The 23685-nt window shown below is 35.5% G+C and overlaps 1 protein-coding gene across 2 annotated transcripts in view; it reads right to left on the reverse strand.

The window, feature by feature from the left end:
• Positions 1–23685, reverse strand: part of LRBA (LPS responsive beige-like anchor protein) — a 363130-nt gene that overhangs the window by 111652 nt on the left and 227793 nt on the right. For both annotated transcript variants that reach the window (XM_021541470.3, XM_077783018.1), the window contains 4 exons: positions 7717–7834; positions 6649–6751; positions 5366–5481; positions 3036–3148 (listed from right to left, as the gene is read on the reverse strand). In XM_021541470.3, the coding sequence (XP_021397145.2) occupies positions 3036–3148; positions 5366–5481; positions 6649–6751; positions 7717–7834 (450 nt within the window). The remainder of the gene's footprint in view (positions 1–3035; positions 3149–5365; positions 5482–6648; positions 6752–7716; positions 7835–23685) is intronic.

The raw sequence follows: 23685 nt of genomic DNA on the forward strand, positions 1-23685 counted from the left end.
CTTCTACTGAACAAGGAAAAGAATACATAAGTAATGCAGAAAAAGCTACACATTCAGGTGGGAAACTGTGCCTGTTGTATAAATAAAATATATAACCCTATAAATATAATATGTAATACTCATTCCAAACCATAGTCACCTCTTAAGGAATAAACATTGAGTCAAAGCAGGGTAACAGACTGGCAGTGCACTCCTGGCATTTGTCAGGAGTGTTCGTCAGGCTGACAGCAATATTAACCACAATCCATTCCAGTTGCTTTGGTTTATCACTGTATGACTGATGTTCAAAACAGTGCCAGAGGAAGCTGCTTAAACAAAGTGTTGGTTTAACCTCCACTCTGCAGTTCTTTAAATCTGTACTAACTGTGGACTCCTAGCTGACACCTTAAAAAAACCTATTACTTAGATTTGGCACAACTTGCAATTTCTAAATAATTTTTAAAAAGTAAATTCTTCATTGTCTTAGGCATCAAAAAACCAAAAAGATATTGACCTGACTTCCTTTCTGCCAGATCAAAATCAAAGTTTTCCTTTTCTACACAGTGTGTAAGTTTTCTACTTACACAGTGGGAGCACTAAACTGTGATGAGTTTCTGGTCATGCATAAGGAAAGGAAATAAATGGCTGTTAAAACCATGTACACATTTAAGTGAAATATCTTTAAATATTTTAAAAACTTCTAGCAGTGCAAAATCATAGACATGCTATAGTACATAATCAGTACATCTGTGGAACCATTACCCCCAAGAAAACAGTGCTACAATGAAAATATCACAATATACATAAAATCTACAAATTTTCATAGTAGAATATTAGCAAGGTCTTCCAGATACTTCTCAGAAATTCATCATCTGACATGAAGTTTAACATTTAAGCTACCTGGAGTTGATACTGCTAGAACTACCAAAACAGTAACCAAAACTGCTTTTTTTGAAACAGGTATGCATAAAGACTGTCAGTATGTGTGTGTGTGTCTATATATATATATACATATATATATGCAATAATTATGTGCTGTTTAAAGCTCTCAGTTTTCCAGCAAATGCTTGAGAAGGTTGAATGTAGATAAATCTGAGTAATATCCTCCCTCAGCACCAGCAATGAAAAGATTCCCTCAGAACTGAAAGCACACTTAGCAAACCTCCTCAAAGACTATTTTCAGGAACAGAGAAATCCATATATCCTGTCAATATTAATTTTAAAAAACACATATAAATAGAGCAGGTTTGCTATCCAATCTCTCAAATGGAGGTAAGTGCCATACCTAACTTAAAATGAGGAAAATATGTTCTGTTTGAGGGAGGAAGAAAGACCAGGACTACAGTGCTGGTTGAATTGAATCTTAACAAGTGACAGTACAATTAAAAGAGATCCCTCCTAAGTACAGCACTTAAAGAATTCTTTTCCTTGTCTTCAACTATTTCAGCAATGACATGATCTATGCAGAAGTGTCAGTTATCAAAAGTTAATGGGAAATGAGGTTGCAAAAATCATGCCATCACCAATGAATTTATTAATGGTTAGTACACTTAATTTATGTACTAACCCAAGCTACACAGGGCTGATGTTACTTTTAAGTTTTCAATGTTAATTTAAGTGCAATTCACAAGAGTACTCTAGAGCTCGGTGATAGATATTTTTGGCTGTAAACTACCTTCAGATACCTTTTGGGCAGGGGATTGTTAAATAGAACTCATTGAATGCCACAAATATTTTTTTTTAATTAATAAACGTTTACCTTTTAAAGATTTGTTAAAATAAAAAATATGTGCAGGTTTACCCGTGAATGTGGATCTGTGTCAGTCAGACAGTCTAAGAAAACTTTGAGTTAATGACTTCTTCACATTAAGTAACACTATTAGGAAAAGTTACAACAATAGAATCTCAGAATCTCTGCTTTGACTTTAAATGTGTACATATACACATTCAAAAGTCATGGTACAGTCTTCAAATATATATATATACACACATATTTAAATATATATACACACATATACATATATATATACGTGTGTTTATTTGTCTATATATTTGCTGACTATACAGCACCTTTTTTAAGGTTAAAAAAACTAAATCAGTAATAAAACCTTTTCATAGACCTGTATTTAGTTTACTCAACTGCAAACTGAAAGCAAAAACTTTTAAAACTGCCATATTTTCATGGGGATTTTTAGTAGCAAATTTGCAATTTATATAAGAGTTAAAAAAACCCCAAACTATAATTAAAATACTCTCCTTACCTTTTCTGCTAATTTGCTATATTGCTCCACATGGCCAACCATTTCCCATAAAAGCTACCTTTTAGAAAAAGATCCTGCTTGCTGATTAGTGTACCCACTCCTTGTAAAGAAAATGAGAGGTACTTCTACTTTGTAAAATGAAATAGTCCCTCCTGGGAACACATTGCAAGAGAATAATCACATTCTGTAAAACAGGCTGTATATCGAATCTGCAAATGGTTGGGGCACTGTTGCAAAAACTCACAAGGCTATTCTGCCAGAAAGGAATTGTTTGGAAAAGCTGTTCAAACCTGCCAATGTCTTTCTGACAAAGAACAGCTGCATTGCTCCAGCGTACCTGAAGGGGTACACAGAGGAAGTAATAAAATTAAGCTTCTACTCAATGGAATATGGGCAGTGATTTAAAAGTACCTAAAATATAATGGATTGCTACAGGGTTTGCTACTAAAAAAGGTACAATTCTCATCAGAAAAAAAAACAATAAAAAGGCTAATTTTTAATCTTTAACAGCCACAGCATTTCCGATTTTATTAAAATTTGAAATGAAATGTAATGTCTTTGTTCCAACTAGGAGCACCTTCCAACAACAATTATTAGGTCGATACAATCAGAGGCAATAAGAATACATTAATAATTCATATTTACACAATCTAATTCTTATTATCAGTACACACATGAAGAAATGAGACACTGTTAATGGTCATGCAGGAAACATTCATGTACTAAACATAGAAAATGTTTACAAGACTGCAAACTACTATGATAAAATATAAAGGTGTATTTGATGACAAATACCTTTGACAAATCCCTGAAGTTGCTAGGAAGTGTAAGGTCCAACTCCTCTGACTCATAGTTGGTGATAACCCAAGGGAAGACAGGGTACTGATTCAAATCATTGTAAGTTCGACCTGACAAACAACAAAACAAACCCACTGTGAATAAAGAGTTATATTTAACTAAAATACCAATCTCTACAGATACAACAATATAACTTTATGAGCTGTTTGAAAGAACTGCAGTTTATTTCACATCTGTTATCATTTCAATATTCTACTTTGCTTTATTGAAAGGATAATGGAAAAGTTGACAATATGTTAGTATTTAATCTAAAACATTTCAGCCCATTTGACTATAATTGTAAACTCTTTTGCATACAATAAGATTGACAGTTAAATTCATTCATTTCCTAAGCATTTCTCCTTTCCTTGTTTACATCATCTTGTCTTCTGTTTCCTTAAGGTGAAACACTTCCAAAAATGGAGGGTCGATGATTTTTGTTGATACTAAAAATTAAAGCATTATTTTTACATAATGTCTTAAATACAATATGTGAAAGAAGAATGGAATAGCTCAGGAATTCAGACTGAAGAAATTTTCAATTAATAGCTGTATCATCTAGAGAATTCACTTTGAGGGGAATTCATCTTTGCCCATTGTCCATCTATGGATATGTCACCATTTACCAGGACAGAAAATTTGGTCTGGATACAGGTTCATGTGTACATCTTCACATATCTAAGATGGAAATTTTGTTCCAGTAAAACCAAAATATTCAATTAGAATAAACACATACCATGCACACAGACACAGCCCAAAGCCTGGTTTCTGAGTTTAAAATGCAGTTTTTACATGGATCCTGTATTTTTATTATATTGTTGCAGTGTCTTATTCATTCATATCATCTTCAGTCAGCATGTTCTTGAGATTTTGTTCAGCCTGGTCTTAAAAGTCTACAAAGACAGGTTTTAACCTGTTCCTCAGGAATATTATTTTATAATCCAACCTGTAGTGTTGTCAGAAAACATTTTCTAAACCTCCACCACAGTACTTCTTCTTCCAGTTTTCTTATGCCACTCAGAATTTGTCCATTGTGGTTTGCAGAACTTTTAAATGGTACAGTCACTTGGCTTTATTGCACATTACCTGTTATTGAGGATTAAGGCTACTTACATGACACTAGGGTAACTATCTTTCTTTTAATTCCCTATCATGGGCAACTCAACTTTCCCTCTTTTTATAAGATTATCTTTCTGCTTCTTCTAACCTCCAACACCAAGCAGATAAGAATTCAATTTATTACTTTAGTAATATATTAAAGCTGAAAAGGGTCATTCATTAGAGCGATAGAAAACAGTGTCATGATGTGCCTCAGTCTGCTTGAGCAGTAACGAGGCAAGCAGATCGACCCCTACTTTTAAAAATCTGTCAGCATCCTGGCACCTCTGACTTGATGACTGATTACAGAAAGCACCAAAAGTGACCATTTGTATAAAATGCAATTAGTGCAAGCACAGGCATTTGTTGTATCAATCGTGCTAGCAAGTGCCAAGCCTGAAAGGAAATTAACAGACCTTTCAACACAGAAAGCACTGAAAACTGAGAAATTTTCTAAGTTGCTCAGAGGACAGAATAAGTTGGAAAATAAAAGGGATGTCATGAGACCAAACAGTCAGCCTCCACTTAGCAAACTGAAGCCCAGCTGGTTAGAAGCTGATGGGGTAAGATGGATTAAACAAAATATAGCTCAGTGTTTACAGAATGAGTGGTTAGGACAAAAATAAGTGGATACAAATTAGGGTCGGTTTTGGATTGATGGTGTCCTGGAATGGCAGCACTGGCAATCCAGCCACTGCACCCTTTTTTGAGACCAAACATGCATCCTGTAACAGTGGTATTTATTGACTCCAGGAATATCCTGCTCCCTGGCTGAGATTTCCCAGACCTACAGAGAACTTGTTGCATCTATGATATTTAAGGAGGATCATACTTATGAAAATTAAAACTTAGAATACTGAAGATAAAGAAGTTCCAAAATCTGAGGCTTTCCTAAATAGCTGACAGTCTATATAGTTCCTGTGCCCCACAACAGTCATGATATTCTGATTTTAAGTGCAGCTCAGTACAGTGTTATGAATACATCTCTAGTCTTACATAAATATAATTATGAATAAAATAAATTTAGGAGGATTGTTGTGAAGTTCTTCAGGACACAATCATACATAGAAAAAAATTACTCATTACAAGAGCAAAATTTAGTTGTGCCCCATGGCTGCTGAGACTGTGCCATGATTGACTCTTTTTTCAATGTAATTACAGTAATTTGGATGTATAGTAATTAGCAATACCTGCTATAGTGTTTAGAAACATCAAATATTCAAAGTTGGAAATCTCTCGGTGTTGCCATCGCTGGGTCATGTTGGAGGCTTTGAAGATCTGTCGTGGACTAGCCAAAGAAATGCGTCTGAAAACAAAGAAAATTGGAAAAAAATAATGAGAAAACCTGGTGGGTCTTCCTTTTTTACATATCTGATTTTCAGTGGCAGTAGTACATATTCTTTCTACTACATCTGTGCTAGATTTCTCTGGAGATCAAACTGCCACTTGGATACTTGTAGTTCATTTTTAAAGTTTTATAATCTAATAAGAATAAAAAGAATTAATGCATCTGACAGCTGGATATGTCAAAATTTGAAAAATTTCCAACAGAAACCTTTACAGCTGTGCAAATTCAGCTGCTCCATGATGGCTTGATGTATTACAGAAATATGTTACTGGAGATTTAGAGATGGAATATCATTAAATAGGAGAATTACAATACTTTCAGAATTTCACATAAGAATCAAGTCATCTTTAAATCCCTCAAGAACAAAGGAAAACAATGATAAGAAGATGGAATTTCATTATGAAGTCCACCCTCTTGAGGTTTAAATTCTAGGCAGTGTTGGGGAGTTAGTCATAAATAACTCAAACTTTTAGGATTTGATGCCAGATTTCCTATTGTTTGTGAAAAAAGACTGTAAAGTCATTCCTTGGAGTGATAAATAAAGCAGAGAAGAGTTTATCATAAAATTCCCAAGACTGTTTTGTTCATAAGAAAAACATCTGTAAATACCAAACCCACATCACACTTAGGGAGGAAAAAAATATATATGTAGTTTTAGTTTAAAAAATCTTTACAGGTATTGGTAAACCATTCAAGGAAACGGGAACTGATTTATTTTAATAACCTACATTATGTTGCAAACAAATTGATCAGTACAAATAAATATGAAATATTGAGCAAATGTGTCTTCAATGTACATTTAAAATTTTTAACACATAATTTGTTTCTGTAAATAGAAATCCTAATGTTCTTACAGAGTAGCTATAATAGCAATCCAAGAAGGTTTTTTTTCTGGACCCTAAGACAAAAAAAAAAAAATACAAAACAAAACAGAAAACATCCCAAACTATTTTAATTCCATTTCTATGTACAGAAATAAATTAAAAATAAAAATTTAAAGTATGAACAATCAAGATAGTCCTGCTCCATGTTCTTAAACTAGTAGGTGTAAATGCTTCAAAACACGTGGGCTGGATTGATGAAAATAAAACTGACAGATAAAAATTAACTCAGATTGTAAAATACCTGGTCTGGGGTAATCCGAAGATGGTACCAATACCAACCCGAGGTAGACAGTTAACCACTTTCTTTACTGTTGCTTGGTCAGGGAAGTTGAACATGACACCCACTGTGAGTACAAGAGTTGAAATACAGCATGTTAGGCTTTCTCAACCAACACAATGCAACCCTAAGCTCAGATGTCCAACAGATCAGACAGGTTTCCATCAGGTTGCTGTAGATATATTTTTTAATTTCCAGAACTCCTTTTATATATCACTAACAAGAATTTCAACAGAAGTTGTTACAGTTGCACATTTTACAAAGTCTCTATTTCTTTTCCTCTAAAAATAGAAATTAAATTTATATGCACAGATTAACTGTCTAGAACTAATTAAAAAATGTATGTATTTACTGGTTCACACATTTACTAATTTACTTCCTAGGTATTTTCTAGAAATAGTCTTCAAAATACTATTTTCCTATTTTGTCTGAAACATATGAATGACACTTCTGAAACAGCAACTTAAAAATCTAAATAACAATCTAATTATGGTATCACCAGTGGCCATTAATGACTTCAGAGAGTACAACAAGTGTTTATGTATATGATTAACATTCTGTTGGACAATACCATTACCAAAACAATGTTTTAAATTTTAAGTAAAGCATGAAGGCATAGCAGTCACTGGTCTAACCCAGTAGTGAAATTCTTTCATTCCATTGTTCTTGGTGTGTATAACTAACAACTATCAACCCTCCAAGGGGACACGAAAAATCCTTCATGCACAACAGATCAGAGCTAGGACTGTCTTGAGCAGGAGTCCCCAGAGAATGCCAAATAAACATGTGGATATAAATGAAAGTGAGGCATTGATAATGCAGTTTTCATACTTGATCATAATTTATCATTGAAAAAAAAATAGGAAAGAGAAACTAAATTACAAAAAAAATACTAACTTAAATACTAATATATTTAATCCAAGCCCTTCCCCTATCTACACAAATCCATGTCAAAACAGACATGGCTAAACATCCAAAGAGAATGCACATGTCCCCACATCCACACCTGTGATTTCTTTAAGCTCACTGTACCTCTATTTGCCATGAATATCTCCAGCGCTGTATTTTGCAAGAGGTAACGTCGGGAAAAGATAGATCGAATCTCTGAGAAGAGCCATTTTCCATGGAGTCCTTCTGTGTATGCCAGAATCTAGGAGAAACAGACATAAAGGATGTTTTAAATGTTAGCTGGACAGGTAATACCTTGAAAAAGAGAAACTCTTTAACCCACAAACATGGATTCTACCAACTAAATGCAAAACCTGCAGCAAAATTAAAATATGCTCAAAATTCAAATCATTCTATGAATCTCTAATACATTTATTGTACTCCTGAATTCAATTACTCATGCCAAATATGTTAAACATTTGCTTACATTTTTTGATTTAAAGACAACTGTCTATTTTTCATGTTTCAGAAAAACAGTTTCAGAGTTTCAAAAACATTATTAAATGTTCAGCATTTCAGCAAAGAATAAAACCATATTCGGAAATGTATTTCTAGTAGCATTAGATGTATCTGCACTCCCTTCAGCATCATTATAACAGACCTGGAACAAATAAGCAAGAAAAAAATGTCTTTAAAGAAAAAAATGTTCCTTAGGTTTATCGCTAAGGCAGCATTCATTAATTCTGGAACTAGAAAGGTTGGCTGTATAAGAGGTTAAGTATCATTTTGTCAGCTAAGGTTAAACACAAACCTGCAAATGAACTCAGCATAATCTCTCTATGGAGTAAGCAGTTGTCAAAGTAACTTGTTACAATTCCTGTCATCCCATTTGACAGACACAGATGCTTAGTCTGCCTTCACAATTCAAACTAATTCCATTTTCAGTCCTCAGCCACTTTGTTTCTTTGTTGCTTCACTTTTTCCTTTTCGTTTCAAAGCTTAATTATGTAAGTGTTAAGGGACAGAGAGACTGGACACTTCTCTACCTCAGATTAAAAAACTATAGGAGAAGGAAAATCTGAGATTTGTCAATTTTAACAAACACAAAAGCACTTAATAGAAAACCATCATAGAAAAAGAGACTCATATGCAATCCTTGTTAACATCACTCTTACCACAATTTCACTTGAGCAATACATTGTGTATAAAAACAAAAAAGTGAAATTCACATCCTGAACATAACAAAGACTGTTAACTAAACCAATCATTTGTTTACAGGTTTTTAACAAAGGATTTTGTCTTGCATGTAGCATGTATTGACAAATAAAACCTGCATTTTTGTAGCACAGAGAGCAGTTGCACTATTATAAAAGCACTACACAATACAGCATAAAATAGTGTACCAGTTTTGCCAATTAAAAGCAAACATGGCTGGCAAATCAAAAGCTGATAGCACAAATCAGAACATACAAAGCAAATCATCTTATTCTCAATACACATGCCAACTTCTTTCCCAGCAAACACACATACACACACTCACACGCACATAGAAAGAGAAGGAAAAAAATATGTCATTATTCCAGTACAAAATTCTAGAACTGTGATGAAAGAACCAGAGATTATCAATGGTTGCTAAACATTTCTGGAACTGGGGAACTAACAGACTTGGGCCACACTGACACTTCCCATAGTACACCCATAAACTATCCACACTAATTGGCAGAATTGTCTAATTCTGTGGAACTATTCAGAACCACTGTGGTTGAATTTTGTCACATGCATATAAATATCCTCTAAGAATACAACATCAAAAGAGGTAACAAAGTAGACAGAGTTGTAGTGCTCGTGCACAGAAATCTCTTAGTACTTTTTGCTGGTATTCATCCATCTTATGATCTTAAAATTGGAGCTTCTAATTGCAATGACTGATTTTTTTTTAAGCAGACAGCAACATGGTAACCTCCACTTTTCCACAATTAAAACCCAACAGCCTGTTTGTCCCCATCGGTCAGTGCATGGCATATTCAAACACTTACTATGTGGATAATGTAAGCAAAACCAGCACTCTAAATAATTATTCATTTTACCCCATGAAGTGAGCAATTTCTGTGATACTGCAAACCCCACACGAGGGTGTGCTTGCAGCCTCCTTAAAACTGGAAGGAAAAGCACCAGCTTGAAAAGAGCAGAGGTGCACCTTGCATCGTGCACCTCGTAGAGCCAACGGAGCAGATGAAGCAACAAATTCAGAGGGAGAGGATTTACAGCAGGAACTGGACCTGCACCCCAGAAACAGCACAGGCACTGCTGTAACCATCCTCTGACGCACTCATTAACAAAACTGATCAGGAGACACGAGCAGCTGAGGCCGGGCTGAGCAGGGCCTTCATTCCGGGCTGGAGAAGGCTCTGCCTGCTCTGCGGCCTCACTTCAAAGTCTCTGGAGTTCAATTAAAACTGGATTAGGTCGGAGCAGCCCTTCCTTGGGACACTGTGCTCTCCGAAAGTCTGGGCCACTGGCAGCACCCTAGCCAGAGCTCTGGCCCGCCGCTGAACCAGTCACCACAGCAACCGCAGCGCTGCCGCGCTCCTCGCCGCACCTAGAGCGGGTGGAAGGTCCAGGAGACAAACGCGGTTCTTTCACGTGTGCTCCCTGTGAAAACCCAGCGCGACCTTTCACTCCCTAGAAGATATTATTAGAGCCTCCTAGTTGCAGAATCTGGCTCATTCTTCAAATTAAATTCAGCATTTTTATTCTGGCAAACAAAATTTTTAATTTTTTTTTTTTTTTTTAAATCACTTCTGGCATCAGAACTACAACTTTCAAGAACTATTTTTGTATTTGCCTGTTTTCACCCATAAGCCACACAACACAGAGCTCCACTTCAGAGTTTAAGAGCAGCTATCTTCTTCATACCATTGTACAATATTTTGAGGTTAAAACCAACTCATTTCTGCCTTTTGTCACCATCAGTTTTGGAGCAAGTTGTGGAGCAGAGACTAATGAGAGTGTACAATCTGATTTAATCTGCAGAAATAGTACTGCCTTCCCCAAGTAAGAAAGTATTTACAGAATTTCAGCTGATTCAACACACCAGATGGAAGTTCAATCTACTGCAGATTTCATTTGTTTCAAAAGATACAGCACTTTACAGGAGAAAAGACAATTTATACTGTTTACCATTTTATTTATAAACACATAAACAAATGAGGCAACTGTAAAGTTCTACAGTTTCAAAAATCTCATCAGACAAACTGTTCTGTAATTAGACTTTGGCAACACCAGATGAACAGGTGTCATGACAACATTACTAAAAATACAAAATTACTTTCCCCTTTGAATGAAGTCCCTTCTATACTTCAAGTATTAGAAATTAAGGTCTAAACCTGTACTCAGTCGCTGTACTCATTCTAAATGCCCAACACTGCACAACTGTCGGAAACTCCCAAAGAAATTAGTGAGTAAAGAACAGCCAGATTCAAATTCTACATGGAGAAGACTCTGAAATCAGAGTTGCATGAAAACTCAGGTAGCACAGTGCTAACCACAAATAAAGATCATACATTAAAAATTGCTCATATTTACAGATATATGACTGTAAATCTGTAAATTGCAGATTTACAGTCATATATCTGCTAATTTCTCAACAAAATAATGCTCATTTACTTGGAAGCTATTCTGTCATTTTTCACTTTTTAATACAAATGCCCCATTCTACCTTTCCTTCAAAAGCCTCCTTGAATGCTGATCATAAACAATGTCTATTGTTCATGCAGTAGTTACAAAACCACCCCCATCACTATAGCTGCTCCTGAATTAGCAAATATTTTACTGAAGATTAAATGAACAGTTTGCTTTACCTGTTAAGCAAGCCAATCAACCATCGTATATTTTATTTTATTTTATTTTAGAGAAAAGTAGTATTGATCTTGAAAATGTGAATAGGCTAGAAGTAATTAAGTCTGCAAATGGGTTATAGAACTGAAACAGTAATTGAATAATTATATTACTTTAATATGCCAGCCAACTTAACTGCCATGAGTAAAATAAAAGCTAAATAGCTTATTTTAAAAGCTGATGCACATTTGTCCAATTTAAAATAAGTTATAATGCAAGACAAAGAAAAAACCAACAAAGCACTGAATAAAAATATAGAGCATTTAATTTACATTCTAATATTATTATGGTTGAGAGAAATACATTCTAGCAACATTCTAGGTCATTTGGAGTAATTTTTACTCAGGAAGGCAAAATTACAGCACTCAGAGGCTACAAAATATGACACTCAGTTCACAAGAAACCTGGATTTCTACCTTAACTTCAGCCTTGCATTTGAGGACCCTTGGATTCCATTGTCCAGGTATTATTTAATTCCTGGCTGCAGGATTCACAGTGAAAGAGTCTGACTGTGCTCTTTGTTTAAATACATCTAAGTACAACTGAATTAACAGAGAATCAGATCAGACTATTAAAAATCTTAAATATCAACATGTTCTTCAATAAATCAGAGTTGTTTATTGGCTTATTTTAGATTTCTCAAAGAAACAACAAATAAGATGTTCACTTTAAATCTCAGCTATTTACAAAATCAGCCACTGAAATCCACAGGCAATGAGCAGCAGACCCCCTGTGAGCATGCACAGTCTGTTACACAATCCTGTTCAGCATTTTCATGGGTGACAAACTCAATTAAACATATTCATTACTTTAATGTTCCACTAGACAGTTTTACCCAGCAAAAAAAATTAAATAAATAAATAAATAGTCGGTGACCTTTGTATTGATCAGAGCAAAATGGCTTATGCCTGGGTGTGGGTGGTGAAGGGATTGGGGAGGGGGGTGGTAAAGGACTCTTATGTTTTCTCTTCCAATTACTGAAGGAGATGATAAAACCACAGCAAATGATGTATCAGCTCATTTTATCTTATCGCTTTGGGGCTAGGTGACAATGAAGTTCATATTTCACGGGTTCCCATTGAAGATTGTGAAAATTACTTGCCCTTATGACCTGAAATTTCACTGGAAGACAGAAATTTCTCTTCTGCAAAGTAATGCAATTTTTCAGATGCCAACCTTTAGCCCAGCTTTAAAAATTAATTTCATTTATATTAACCAATGATATTGATATTTTCACAGAATGCTCTTTGATACATGAACCACCGACTAGCAAATTGATGTGCTCAAGAAGGATAGAATCATTTTATCTGAAGCTGCTGGGAACAGAGAGATTTACCACAAACTGAAATTTCTATTTCACATTAAGCTGTTTATATTAGCCAAAAATGCCTCAAGGCCTCAGAACCTGTAAATAGTTAAATCTTTTGTTAGGCTTTAGTCCTGTTTCTAGATCCTTTCAGTTTTGAAATAATTTCTCTCTACACTATGAAAAAAGAAATACCATGTGCTTGGAAATAAGAGGAATAATAAGAATAAAGACTAACTGTCACAGACCACAGATCAGTACATATATGATGGCATGAAAAATAGATTATTAAAATAGAAGAATGCACAGCTATATATTCTCCCTTTATCCTGTCACTTAAGCTATATTTCAGTGTGAAAAAAAGCACGCAACCTAAATTTTCTGAAAGTGGTCTTCTACTAACTATGTGTAACCTTCTTCCCAATTATCCCAATCTAACTCGGAAATAAAATTACTGAGGTAGCCTGCATTTCAGAACTTTTCTGATATGAGTACGTGGTTCTAAACATCTCACATACAATAGTGGCAAATTTAGTACCAATTCTCTTACTTCCTTCAGCCGAGTCTCATAAACAATTTCCTTCTTGATTAACTCTGCTGGGTTTTAGGGAGCAGGGGTTCATTACCACTATCAGAAAACATTTAATTAACCCAAAGAAGAGGAACTTCTGATTGCTAAAGACAATTATGCAAGGTAAATTATGCAGCCTCAGATAGTGGAAGTTCAAAAAGAAGAAAATTAATATAGGTTAGGTTGACTGTCCAAGCCCTGCAAGGTTAAGGACATAAAGTTATTACTTTCTTTGCAAAATACGACAGCAGGCTTATTTATGATAAAAAAAGGAGACAAAATTGCAGGAATTCACAGATTCTTGTAGGAGTTGACTGATATCTTGATTTAGTTACATTCTGATTTAAGAGCTAGCTGGATCTGCTCCTCCTCTTTGTATCAAGAGGTAGATACAAAAGGCTCCTACAGATGTTTACATCACTTGGAGAAGAGCAACATTTTTCCTCTCCCAGGGTTACCTGTTTATGCTATTTGCTACAGCACTGATGTTCATACATATACAGACTTCATATGTATGTAGAATGATATAGACAACAAATCATAACCAAGAATCTTTCAATCATTTAGAAATAACTCAGCCTAGTCTTTTTGGACTGCATTAAATCATGCAACTTCATGATTTCATGTGTCAATGAATTCCATCAGTTAAACAGACACAGTGCAAATACTAAAAAAGCTTGTTTTGATTTCATTTTTTATAGATTGAAAAAAATAAGATTACCGGCAAAAGCTCAAGAAAAGAGCTTAAGCATCATTGAGCAGAATTCCATGAAGTGATTTCTCACTATGTAGAAGATGTCAAAAGGAGCTGATGATATTAAATAGTGGAATTTGCATCAAAAATGCTGAAATGAAGTATTATCAGTATTAAGAGTTTGTAGTAATGAATGGTGCAGTGGTGCATTCCATGATCATTACCCAGTGCAAGACAGAATTTTGGAAAACTAATGGGAAATATCCTTTTGCCATCATTTTATCTATCCAGCTGAGAAGCAGATGTCTAGATGGCTTCAAAAAGCCCTTCACAGCTCTCCTATTTTGGTGCATAACTTTGTATCACCACAACTGCTGCTACCTAGCTAGCTCACCTTCAAGTTTATTAATGCAGAAAACCAAAAGACAAAAAAACAGGAAGCTTTAGATGTTCCAAATTGTCACTCTGCAAAAATGGATCAATTAATTTGTCTTCCTGTCTCCTTGTGAGCTAACAAAAAAAAAAAAAAAAAGGAAATAAAAATTCAGATTTAATTCATTTATTATTGGAAAGGAGGATTCTTATTGGAAATAAGAAATCTTTTAAATCTTAACCTCAAAAGCCTTTAGCACACTCCCTAGAATCTGGTATTCCAAATAAAAATTTTAAAAAGTATGTTTTCAAGGTGATATGATCCATATTTTGAAAGTATAAATCATACAGAAAGTTTCCTAGTAGAAGTAAGACAACATAGGACTAGTGGCTCAAAACCATGTGATGATGTCGTTTACACTAAAGCTTTCTCTTATTCAAAGATGGAAGTGCCAGAAAAATAATGAAAAGGAATCACACAGAGATTTTTTTTTTTAATGTAATGACAAAAAGGTTGTAGATTTGGGTTTTTCTTAAGTTTTAAGGCTTTTTAAGTTTAAAGTCTGGTTGGTCCCTCTCCTTTTATAAAATTCCTAGTGCAGAAAAGTCTTCAAGGATAGTCTTTATCAGACTCTTGGTGGATCTATAACACGTACAGAGTCTGAAAATTAGGACATTTGCCAGACTTGCAGCAGCTCATATCCACAGCAGTATTACTTACTGTGTATGGTGAAATGTAAGAAGAAGGAGCAAGCATCTCAAAGGCAGGGCACAGAAAACAATGCAGGAGCCATCTGTGTTTTGCTGTCTCTTAAAGATATTTAGACACTGATTTTTTATTTTTTTTTAATCATAGAATATCCTGAGTTGGAGGAGACCCACAAGAACCACTGAAGTTCAGTTCCCAGCCCTGCACACGATACACCCAAGAGTCACACCCTGTGCCCAGGAGTGTTATCCAAATACTTCTTGAGCTCTGTCAGGCTGGTACTGTGATCACTGGCCTGAAGAGCCTCTGTTTTAACAAAACAAGGCTCATGTTTGCTATAAATGTCTCTTCAAATTTGTATTTGGAACAGCAAATGAGAATAGTCATGTCAGATTTCCATTGGTGCCCTGCACCTGCCTATTTCACCACTTTCAGGATACAACTTCTCTCATGGGCTGCTTCTCCATGTATCCAGCAAAGGTCTCTCCAGTCAGAACACGTGCAAGTGGAAGCAGCAACTACCACCAAGAAGGAATCACTACACCTGCAACCCTGGCAGCTGTCCAGTGTCTGCTGTTTCCATCTGATCTTGCAGAAGGAGAAAGAGAAAGCAAATGGACAATAAAAAAATAAGTTTCAATGCCAAAAACTGATTTTTTTTTTTTTAAATCAGTGACCTGTAAGCTGACCTTCATATCCTTTCATCAGAAACAAAACAAAAACAAAAACTCCCCCACACATCTGTCAGGAAGCTAGAATACCAGTCATCAAGAAACACTGCATCTGATCAGCTCATTAATGGGAAGCAAGCCCATGCATAGAAGAACAGATGTGCCTCTTGAAGGCAAGGAGAAAAGTCAGACTCCAGAGCTGCCAAGCCAGCCATGTACATTTGAAGATTCTGCACTGTGTTTCATGAGAGATGTGGCACACAAGGTGCCCCTTGCAAAGGCGTGTGGATGCAAAAATGGCTCAATGTCACGGATGTGCTGCAGGAACCAAATCCCTTTCAGGTAAAGTGGGGCAGCTGCAGCGGCTGACATACATTTACCTCATTTGGGATGCCCATGACTATATATATAATATTGAATCAATTTTCCCTCTTTCCCTCAGAATCTGGGAAAGAAGATAGTACAGAATGCCATAAAACCCGTCACTGCTCAAGCCCTTCTCCACTCACTGCAAGTTCATTTACTGTAAACCAAAGCCGAATACAGATGTGACAACAAAATAGAGGAAATGTTCTTAGTTATCATAGGAGATGTCTCCTATGTGCCCCTTTTTATAACAAAGTCCCACATGAGTTTACTTCATATTTTGTATCTGTATTCTTACATTTGTCTTACGTTCCTGTAAAAGTAGTTTAATTTCTCAGAAGAAAGAACTGACTGAAATCAGTCACTGACCAAGGTTTTGTTATGTGACTGCAAGGGAAAACCCCTTAAGATCACCCATAAAAATAATGTGTCCAATTAAAACTTAGCCTATGTTTTTAAAGGAAAAAAAAGCTATGTGAAGACGAGGTTTTATACAACAACTGCTGATATTCATCTTAGTACATGCTACTAATTTATATTACATAAAATAATATAAATTCAGCTTTAAAGCATTCCTACAAAAAAAGACCCTTTCCCAAGATAAAGCAAGCCAGAGGCACAGCTAATGTGAAGTCTACAACTACATCTATGATTCTGGGGTAACAGAACAAGAACATAACCCCTATTTCAGCTTAAAAATGCAATAGAAAATTAAACTGCATTTCTAGTCCAAATGATTGATAAGAAAGGCTTGAAAATGTGATTCAAGTGTAACAGATACACAGACAGCAGTCTGGGGATAGCTGAATAATTGATCCAACAACAAGATTTGCCTTGCCATTCCCTCTGGGGTATTAAATCTAAAACTTGCTACTCCTGAGGGTCTAATAAAAAATAAGTCTATCAAAGAATTCTACAGATGACAGGAGGAGAGAGGGCAGTAAGTCTATGTGAAAATATTAGCTCTTGTGAAGAATTTTAATCTGGGCTGTGTTATGCATTTATTTTTCAAAGCCACGAAGCTCTTTTGCAAAACTGAAAGTTTTCCAAAGAGCCAGAAAAAGTCAAGTCTAACATGGGAGTATTGACAAAGCCCCAGTTTCCAGCCAGTACCTAACAGCGTTTCATAAATGCTGAAGTCAAGAGGGAAAAGTATTTTCAACTGCTTCTCTTTAGAAAATACTAACCCCATAGCAATATCCTATCCATCCTGGCCTAAGTGCTGCCAAGAACTAAGTTCCTTGCAAAAAAACAGCAATTTATCCTGCTTGTGCATGTTTCATTTACAAAACTAACTTAAGGCAGCCTTTTAATAGGCAACTTTTATCAAATAAATTCACCACAAGTGAAAGAATGATGTGGGGGCCCTTCTTAAATCTTTTTTCAAGTACAGAAAAGACTCTAACTGGATAGCAGCTCCCCTCCTAGTCAGCTCCACATTTTGAAAAAGGTGTACAGTTTTTTAAAAGGAGCAGGAAACTGAAGGCATTAGAAAATTTGATTTTCCAGTGGTGTTTGCAGTTCTTAAGTGTTTTTTGATGTGGAACTCAATGTTCTTCTTTTCTTTAAAAGAAAAAAAATATTTTAAGGAAGTAGATCTACCTTTAGGGTTGTTCTAGCTGAAATACTTACAAGTAAAACACCTGTAATCAATTCTTCCCATAACATGTTAGCATTATAGATATTCAAGTGGGTAACAATTTTAAGATATGTGTTAGAGGAAAGAAGATTTGAGATCTTAAGTATAAAATATCTCACCCTACAAAGGGGAACACATTTACAGCTAGAAACTTTAGTAGATTTATCACTACAAGATAATCAGTTTTCTATCTGAGGAGTTGGAAGTTGAAATCTGGTGGAGTTTCATGTTTGAGAACTTATTACAGGGCAAGGAAAGCATTCCTCACTCTACCTTGAGCACATGAAAACCAGTGACTGAAATGCTGAAATGACTTGGATGCAAAACTTGAAGTGGCAGTACAGACTAAAAATAACTCATCCAGACACATCTAGGAATGCTCCACCAGAGAAGAACTGATGAACTGATCAATAAAACATCCTTCCTGCTTGACAAAACATCCTTCCTTGCTTATCCTCCTTTAATAACCATATAGGGGATTTCAATAGGAATTTTAAATTTAACAAAAGACTTAATAACTTTAATTTGTTACATTAATTGTTGATGCTTCAAACATACTGTAGTAATTGAACCCACCAAAAAAATAACTTAAATTGGCAAATATCTGCTTCTTAGCATTCCACCCAAACAAAATGTCGGTGTTGATAAAAATCCACTTTTAAAAACATATATCCCTGCAAATCTTAAGTACTGTCATCTCATCACCCTGTTGGAGTTTGATTGATTATGCCTTTTCCTTATGTTCATTAATCTCATCACCTTATCTTTTACACCACTTCATTTTAGCAGAAAGGCAATAATAAACCCCTCATCCATTATCCTTTTACGCATCTAGTCAAGCAGAAATGGTTAATAACATGCTACAAATTGAACTTCAATCACCTCATTTTCTCCTTTGTCGAATGCACATTAAAGTATATTCCAAAAGTGCAATTTGTTTTACAGGGGAATTTGTGTTATATTGCTACAGACAACTAAAATTAAGTGTTTCTCAGTTTGGTTATTAAATATATTCAACTGTCCTTTTATCTCTGATACTAAAACATTAACTCATTTTATTAGGGTGTAATAATACAAGAGCCTTATCTCCCAGAACACAGGGACATCTAGTCTGCCTAATAGTAAGTGTTATACAATGGGTCATTTATCTTTTTCTTTTTTTAAAAATATGCTTCTGATAGTTTATGAATTGGTATATTATTGCAGATGAAATGGCTCTCCATTTAAGAAAAGTTAATTTGTTTACATGCAGGCTTATCTTCAAATGCAAGCCCTATTAGAGAAACGGTCTGTAGCTGTCAGAGCAAGTGAAGGAGGAACAGAGGTGGTTGTAGAAAAATTTAGAGCCCAGTAATTCAACTCCAATCACTAGCCTCCTGTCTGAATATTATCTGTGTTCCATATGCACTTTGCAAATATTCTATGATAAGATTCTACAGAATTGAAATAAGAGTCAAAGGACTTGTTTCTGTAAACTCTCCCCATCATTCCAAATACAGGCATATATTAGTAAACTAAAATAAATGACATTTCTAAAAGAGCCCATCTAGTATAAAGAAGTTCCCAAATATGATGCGTTTGGAACTGTTTCCTCCCCAAAAAATATAAAGGGTAGGTGAAATTATAGCTGTATTTACTTCAGTGACAGTAATCTCTTTTACAGAAAGGATGCAAGATCTTCTGCACTTTGTTCACCTTCTCAATGAAACAAGATTGGTCTGACTGACTCAGTAAAACTGCATCTCCAAATAAACAAATACAACCATAAATATTCTGCAATTGTGATAATGACAGGGTATTTTCCCATGCTTGATCTCATTTCAGTTCTACAGAAATTTATTGTTAACTTAGCATTAAACTTACAAGAAGCCTAAGAACATTATCAATCCCAACTTAAGGCCAAGAAGATTGAACGGGGAAACAGTATTTTTTATTATCAAAAAGCTTGCAATAGTTAGTGTTACAGTGTATATATAAATGCACACTAATGATTTTTTAAAATGAAGTTAACGACTACTCCTTAGTCTGAAGCAAAGTTCTAGTTAACTTATAGTAAGTTGAAAAATCACTTCTATAGTTCCTTCAATGGCCTTTTTATCCCCCAACTCTCTTGTCTATTAAAAGTTTGCTTTATTTCCCAAACAATTACAACATTATTTCCTCTCTCCTCTACCATCTTCCATTCAACCTGCATTTTTACAAGGATTTTTGCAGGTGGCTGCCCTGCAAACGTTGCACCTCATCTTATTGATACTCAGTCACTTTCTACTGCTACCCCAATCTCTCCTTTTTCCAAGGACTGTGTTTGAGGGTAAAGCTGGAGTTCAAAAGGTATTCAGATAGAAAGTCACCTAGGGCAGGGAGAAGGACAATAATGCAGGGCTGAAGGAGCTGGAATGGTTCTAGTCTGACTCACTACCATAGATAGTTGCTAGTTTCATAGAAATTTTGCAAGTTGCTTCTTTCATCTTTGAAAGCATATTGGGTTTTATTTTCTCATAGTTTGGCCAACATGTAGCCAACTGTTGCTTCTGATCCTGCATTTAGAGAGCAAGATTTCTGGCCTGTGTTTGCAAACTGTGGTTCTCCAATAGTGCCACAGCCCAGGATGAGGCTTGTTTTGCACTCCAGTAATATAAAAAGCATTCTGCTTCACCACAGCATAGGGAATCTTCACACCACTCTGTGTTCATGGCACATTCAGCCCTGGAATTGCAAATGCAATTCTCTCCAAAATAAATTATTTGGCTGCTCAAGAATACAGGCTTCTTCATTTTTACAAAGTTTGAAATACTCCGCTGTTTCTTGAGCTATCACAAACTGAATTTGATCTCGACTCAAAATTACACAGATGAGTTAATATGCTTGTCATCCACTCAAATTCAGAGTCACTGAATTCAAACAAAATATTATATTGTTTGTTAAACCCCGCATGCTTAAATTTTCCTTTCCACTTTCACATATGACCACCAAAATAGTGGCTGGGATCCAAAACGTACACACAGTCACCACCTCGAAAATATTAGAGGCATACCAAATGGTAAAAATACAAATTTCTAAACTGTGAATACACAGAATTTGATCTAAATCATTGCCCCATTTCTTTTTTCCATTTTGATCATTTTTCTGAAACCTATCTTTCAGAAAAGTGCTTTAAGTATCCCTGCTTAACAACATCTCCCTCTTCTGAATGTGTTAACTGAGGATGTTTTCTATTTGTTTCCCTTTTGTTATTTAATTTACATTAAACCAGATGTTTGAGAGAGCTGTTTAGGTTCTTATGAGAAAGTCTAGTACCCAAGTGAAACAAACAGGGAATTGGAGTAAGCTATAAACCTATGAAGCTCCTAAACTGCTGTCTGTAGTTGACTGACAGAGGTGCAAGTTTATACACAATCTAAGTTCAACCCTTCAGCTGATGCCATACTTCTGCAAAATGTAAATTACTGTTACTGTAGTGCTCAAATGCAGCAGTTTAATGCAGAAACAAATGAACAACTGAATATTAACAAAGTCAACAAGAGTCTTGATTCCAGTCTCTAACCACCATTCCTGTACCACATAACATGTCATTATCCATAAGTAAATGAGTTAATCAAATTAATGAGGATTCAGACAAATAGGCTGCCTAATGAGCACTCAAACTGATGTGGCAAGGGTTATGCTCCAGTGCTGACAAAATCAGTTTGATGAAACTGTGACAAAAGCAGCAAAGCACTGTTCCTTCAGCACGTTTTCCTGCATCTTATTAACATGAAATTATAATTGCTATTTGCAAACTGTATAGGGAGACCATTTATTGTGGAAGTCATGTAAACATATGCTTTATCTACTCCTCTCTCCAGCAAACCTGTGTATATTGTTGGAATTCAAGATAGTAATTATTCCATTCTTTTTGCAAATGGCAATCAGATAGACTTGTTTAAAATAATTTAGATGGAATATGCCAAGAGAATTTCCAGAGACACTACATTGTATGATTTTGCATTTTATGAACATGACATTTGGCAATAAATATAAAATAAAACAAACAAAATAAATCAAAACATTATGCAGCTTTGCAAACACTTCAAAAAATTAACATTAGAATCTCTTGAAAAGCAAATTTTAAAAAATATGGCTCCAATACTAAGATGAATGATAATGCTTATATGATGATTTCCAAACTCCATAATGCTAAGAAGCAACAAACAGAGGTCAATGGAAGAAATTAACCTAACTAGTATTTTAATTACTTCATCAAAATCCTGTAATCAGGATTCCTGTAAGACTTTTCTAACAGTACCAACTAGTTCTGTCTGGGCTCAAACTGCAGGGCCAAGGACTGGAACACTAGACCTGAAAATACTTAAAAATGAAAACTCTGAAAGTAAAAAAAAAAGAGGCATAATTTTAAAAAAGTAAAAATTAACTCTTATTTTCCAAGTTTTATCTGTCCAGAACAATTTCTCCAAAGGAGAAAAAACATCTCTGCACCATGTTACTTAAATGCAAGAGATACAAGGACATAAAACAAAAATGTTTACATATAATAGGCATAATTAAGGCAACTTTTAAATAGCATTGGTGCACCTGCAGCCATAGAGATAATACAGCTCTTCCTTAAGATTACAGGAATGAAGTTCTGGATATCACAGACTCAGTAAAAGTTCAATATTTACACACTAATGCCTTTCCTTTCTCAAAGGGGAAGTGTCATTACTGGTAATATCTGATTATTATCCTGTGAGTACTACAAGGAGCAGGCTGGGAAGAGGTAGAAGACTCAACTTTTGCCCAGGAACATGAGATGGAGCAGCTTTAACATTTCAGCATTAAGTTAGAAGAAACAACTGACTTCTACACAATTTGAGATATCAATGAGCTTGTATTCTCTGGAGTGGGAATCCTTGGCTTTAGGATTCCATGTTTGAAAAGCAATCCAGAGACAATATATAAATTATGTTGCATCCAACATATACAGAAGGATGTCAAACTGCCAAAAGAGTAATTAGGATCATTCCCAAAACAACAAATACATATGTGCACTTTTTTACAAAACCCACAAAAATATTTAATTAAAACAGCAGTATACTCTCTCTCCCTCTCCCTCTCTCTCTCTCTCTCTCTCTCTCTCTCTCTCTCTCTCTCTCTCTATATATATATATATATATATATATATATATTACTCTTTTTTGACACCAGACATTTTCTCCCCAAAGGACACTGTTCTTGATAACAAGATTATTTATCTCTGAAATGACTGAACCCTCCACTTTTGTGATTCTTGTCACAACACAATCCACTTAAGTTTCCAACCAATTTAAAGGATCTCAGTAAAAATCCTAATCCAGCAGTTAACATTTGCCTACAGGTGGAGTTTATGGCTATGGCTCCACAGCAGGTGGCAGCCACAAGAATGGCTGAACTGTATGGTCCTGCTGCCTTCTTTCTCCTGCCATTAATGCTCCTATAGACACAGAGGTAGATGGCTCAGGGAATCATCCATGCAAAAATCCATGCAAGAAGAGGTAATTTACTATTCCTAACTTGACTCCTCAGGTAAGTCTCAGAATGCCATGGGTTGGAAAGCACCTTTATGGACATGTCAGTCAGTGCCCTGCTCTAGTTGACAAAGTGGTGATCAGTCAAAGGTTGGATTTGGTGATTTTGGACGTTCCTTCCAACTTCAAACATTCTGTCATTCTGTGATTAAAGATCACCTGCATCCAACCCCACTGTTGGCAGGGATGCCACCCACTAGATCAATTTACTCAGGGCCCCATCCAGCCTTGCCTTGAACACATCTAAGAATGGGCATCTACAATTTCTCTGGGCAACCTGTTCAAGTGCCTCACTATCCCCTGAGTAAAGATTTTTTTCCTAGCATCTAATCTATAGCCTTCCTC

This window comes from Lonchura striata, chromosome 4 (assembly GCF_046129695.1).
Source record: "Lonchura striata isolate bLonStr1 chromosome 4, bLonStr1.mat, whole genome shotgun sequence".
Classification (NCBI taxonomy): Eukaryota; Metazoa; Chordata; class Aves; order Passeriformes; family Estrildidae; genus Lonchura; species Lonchura striata.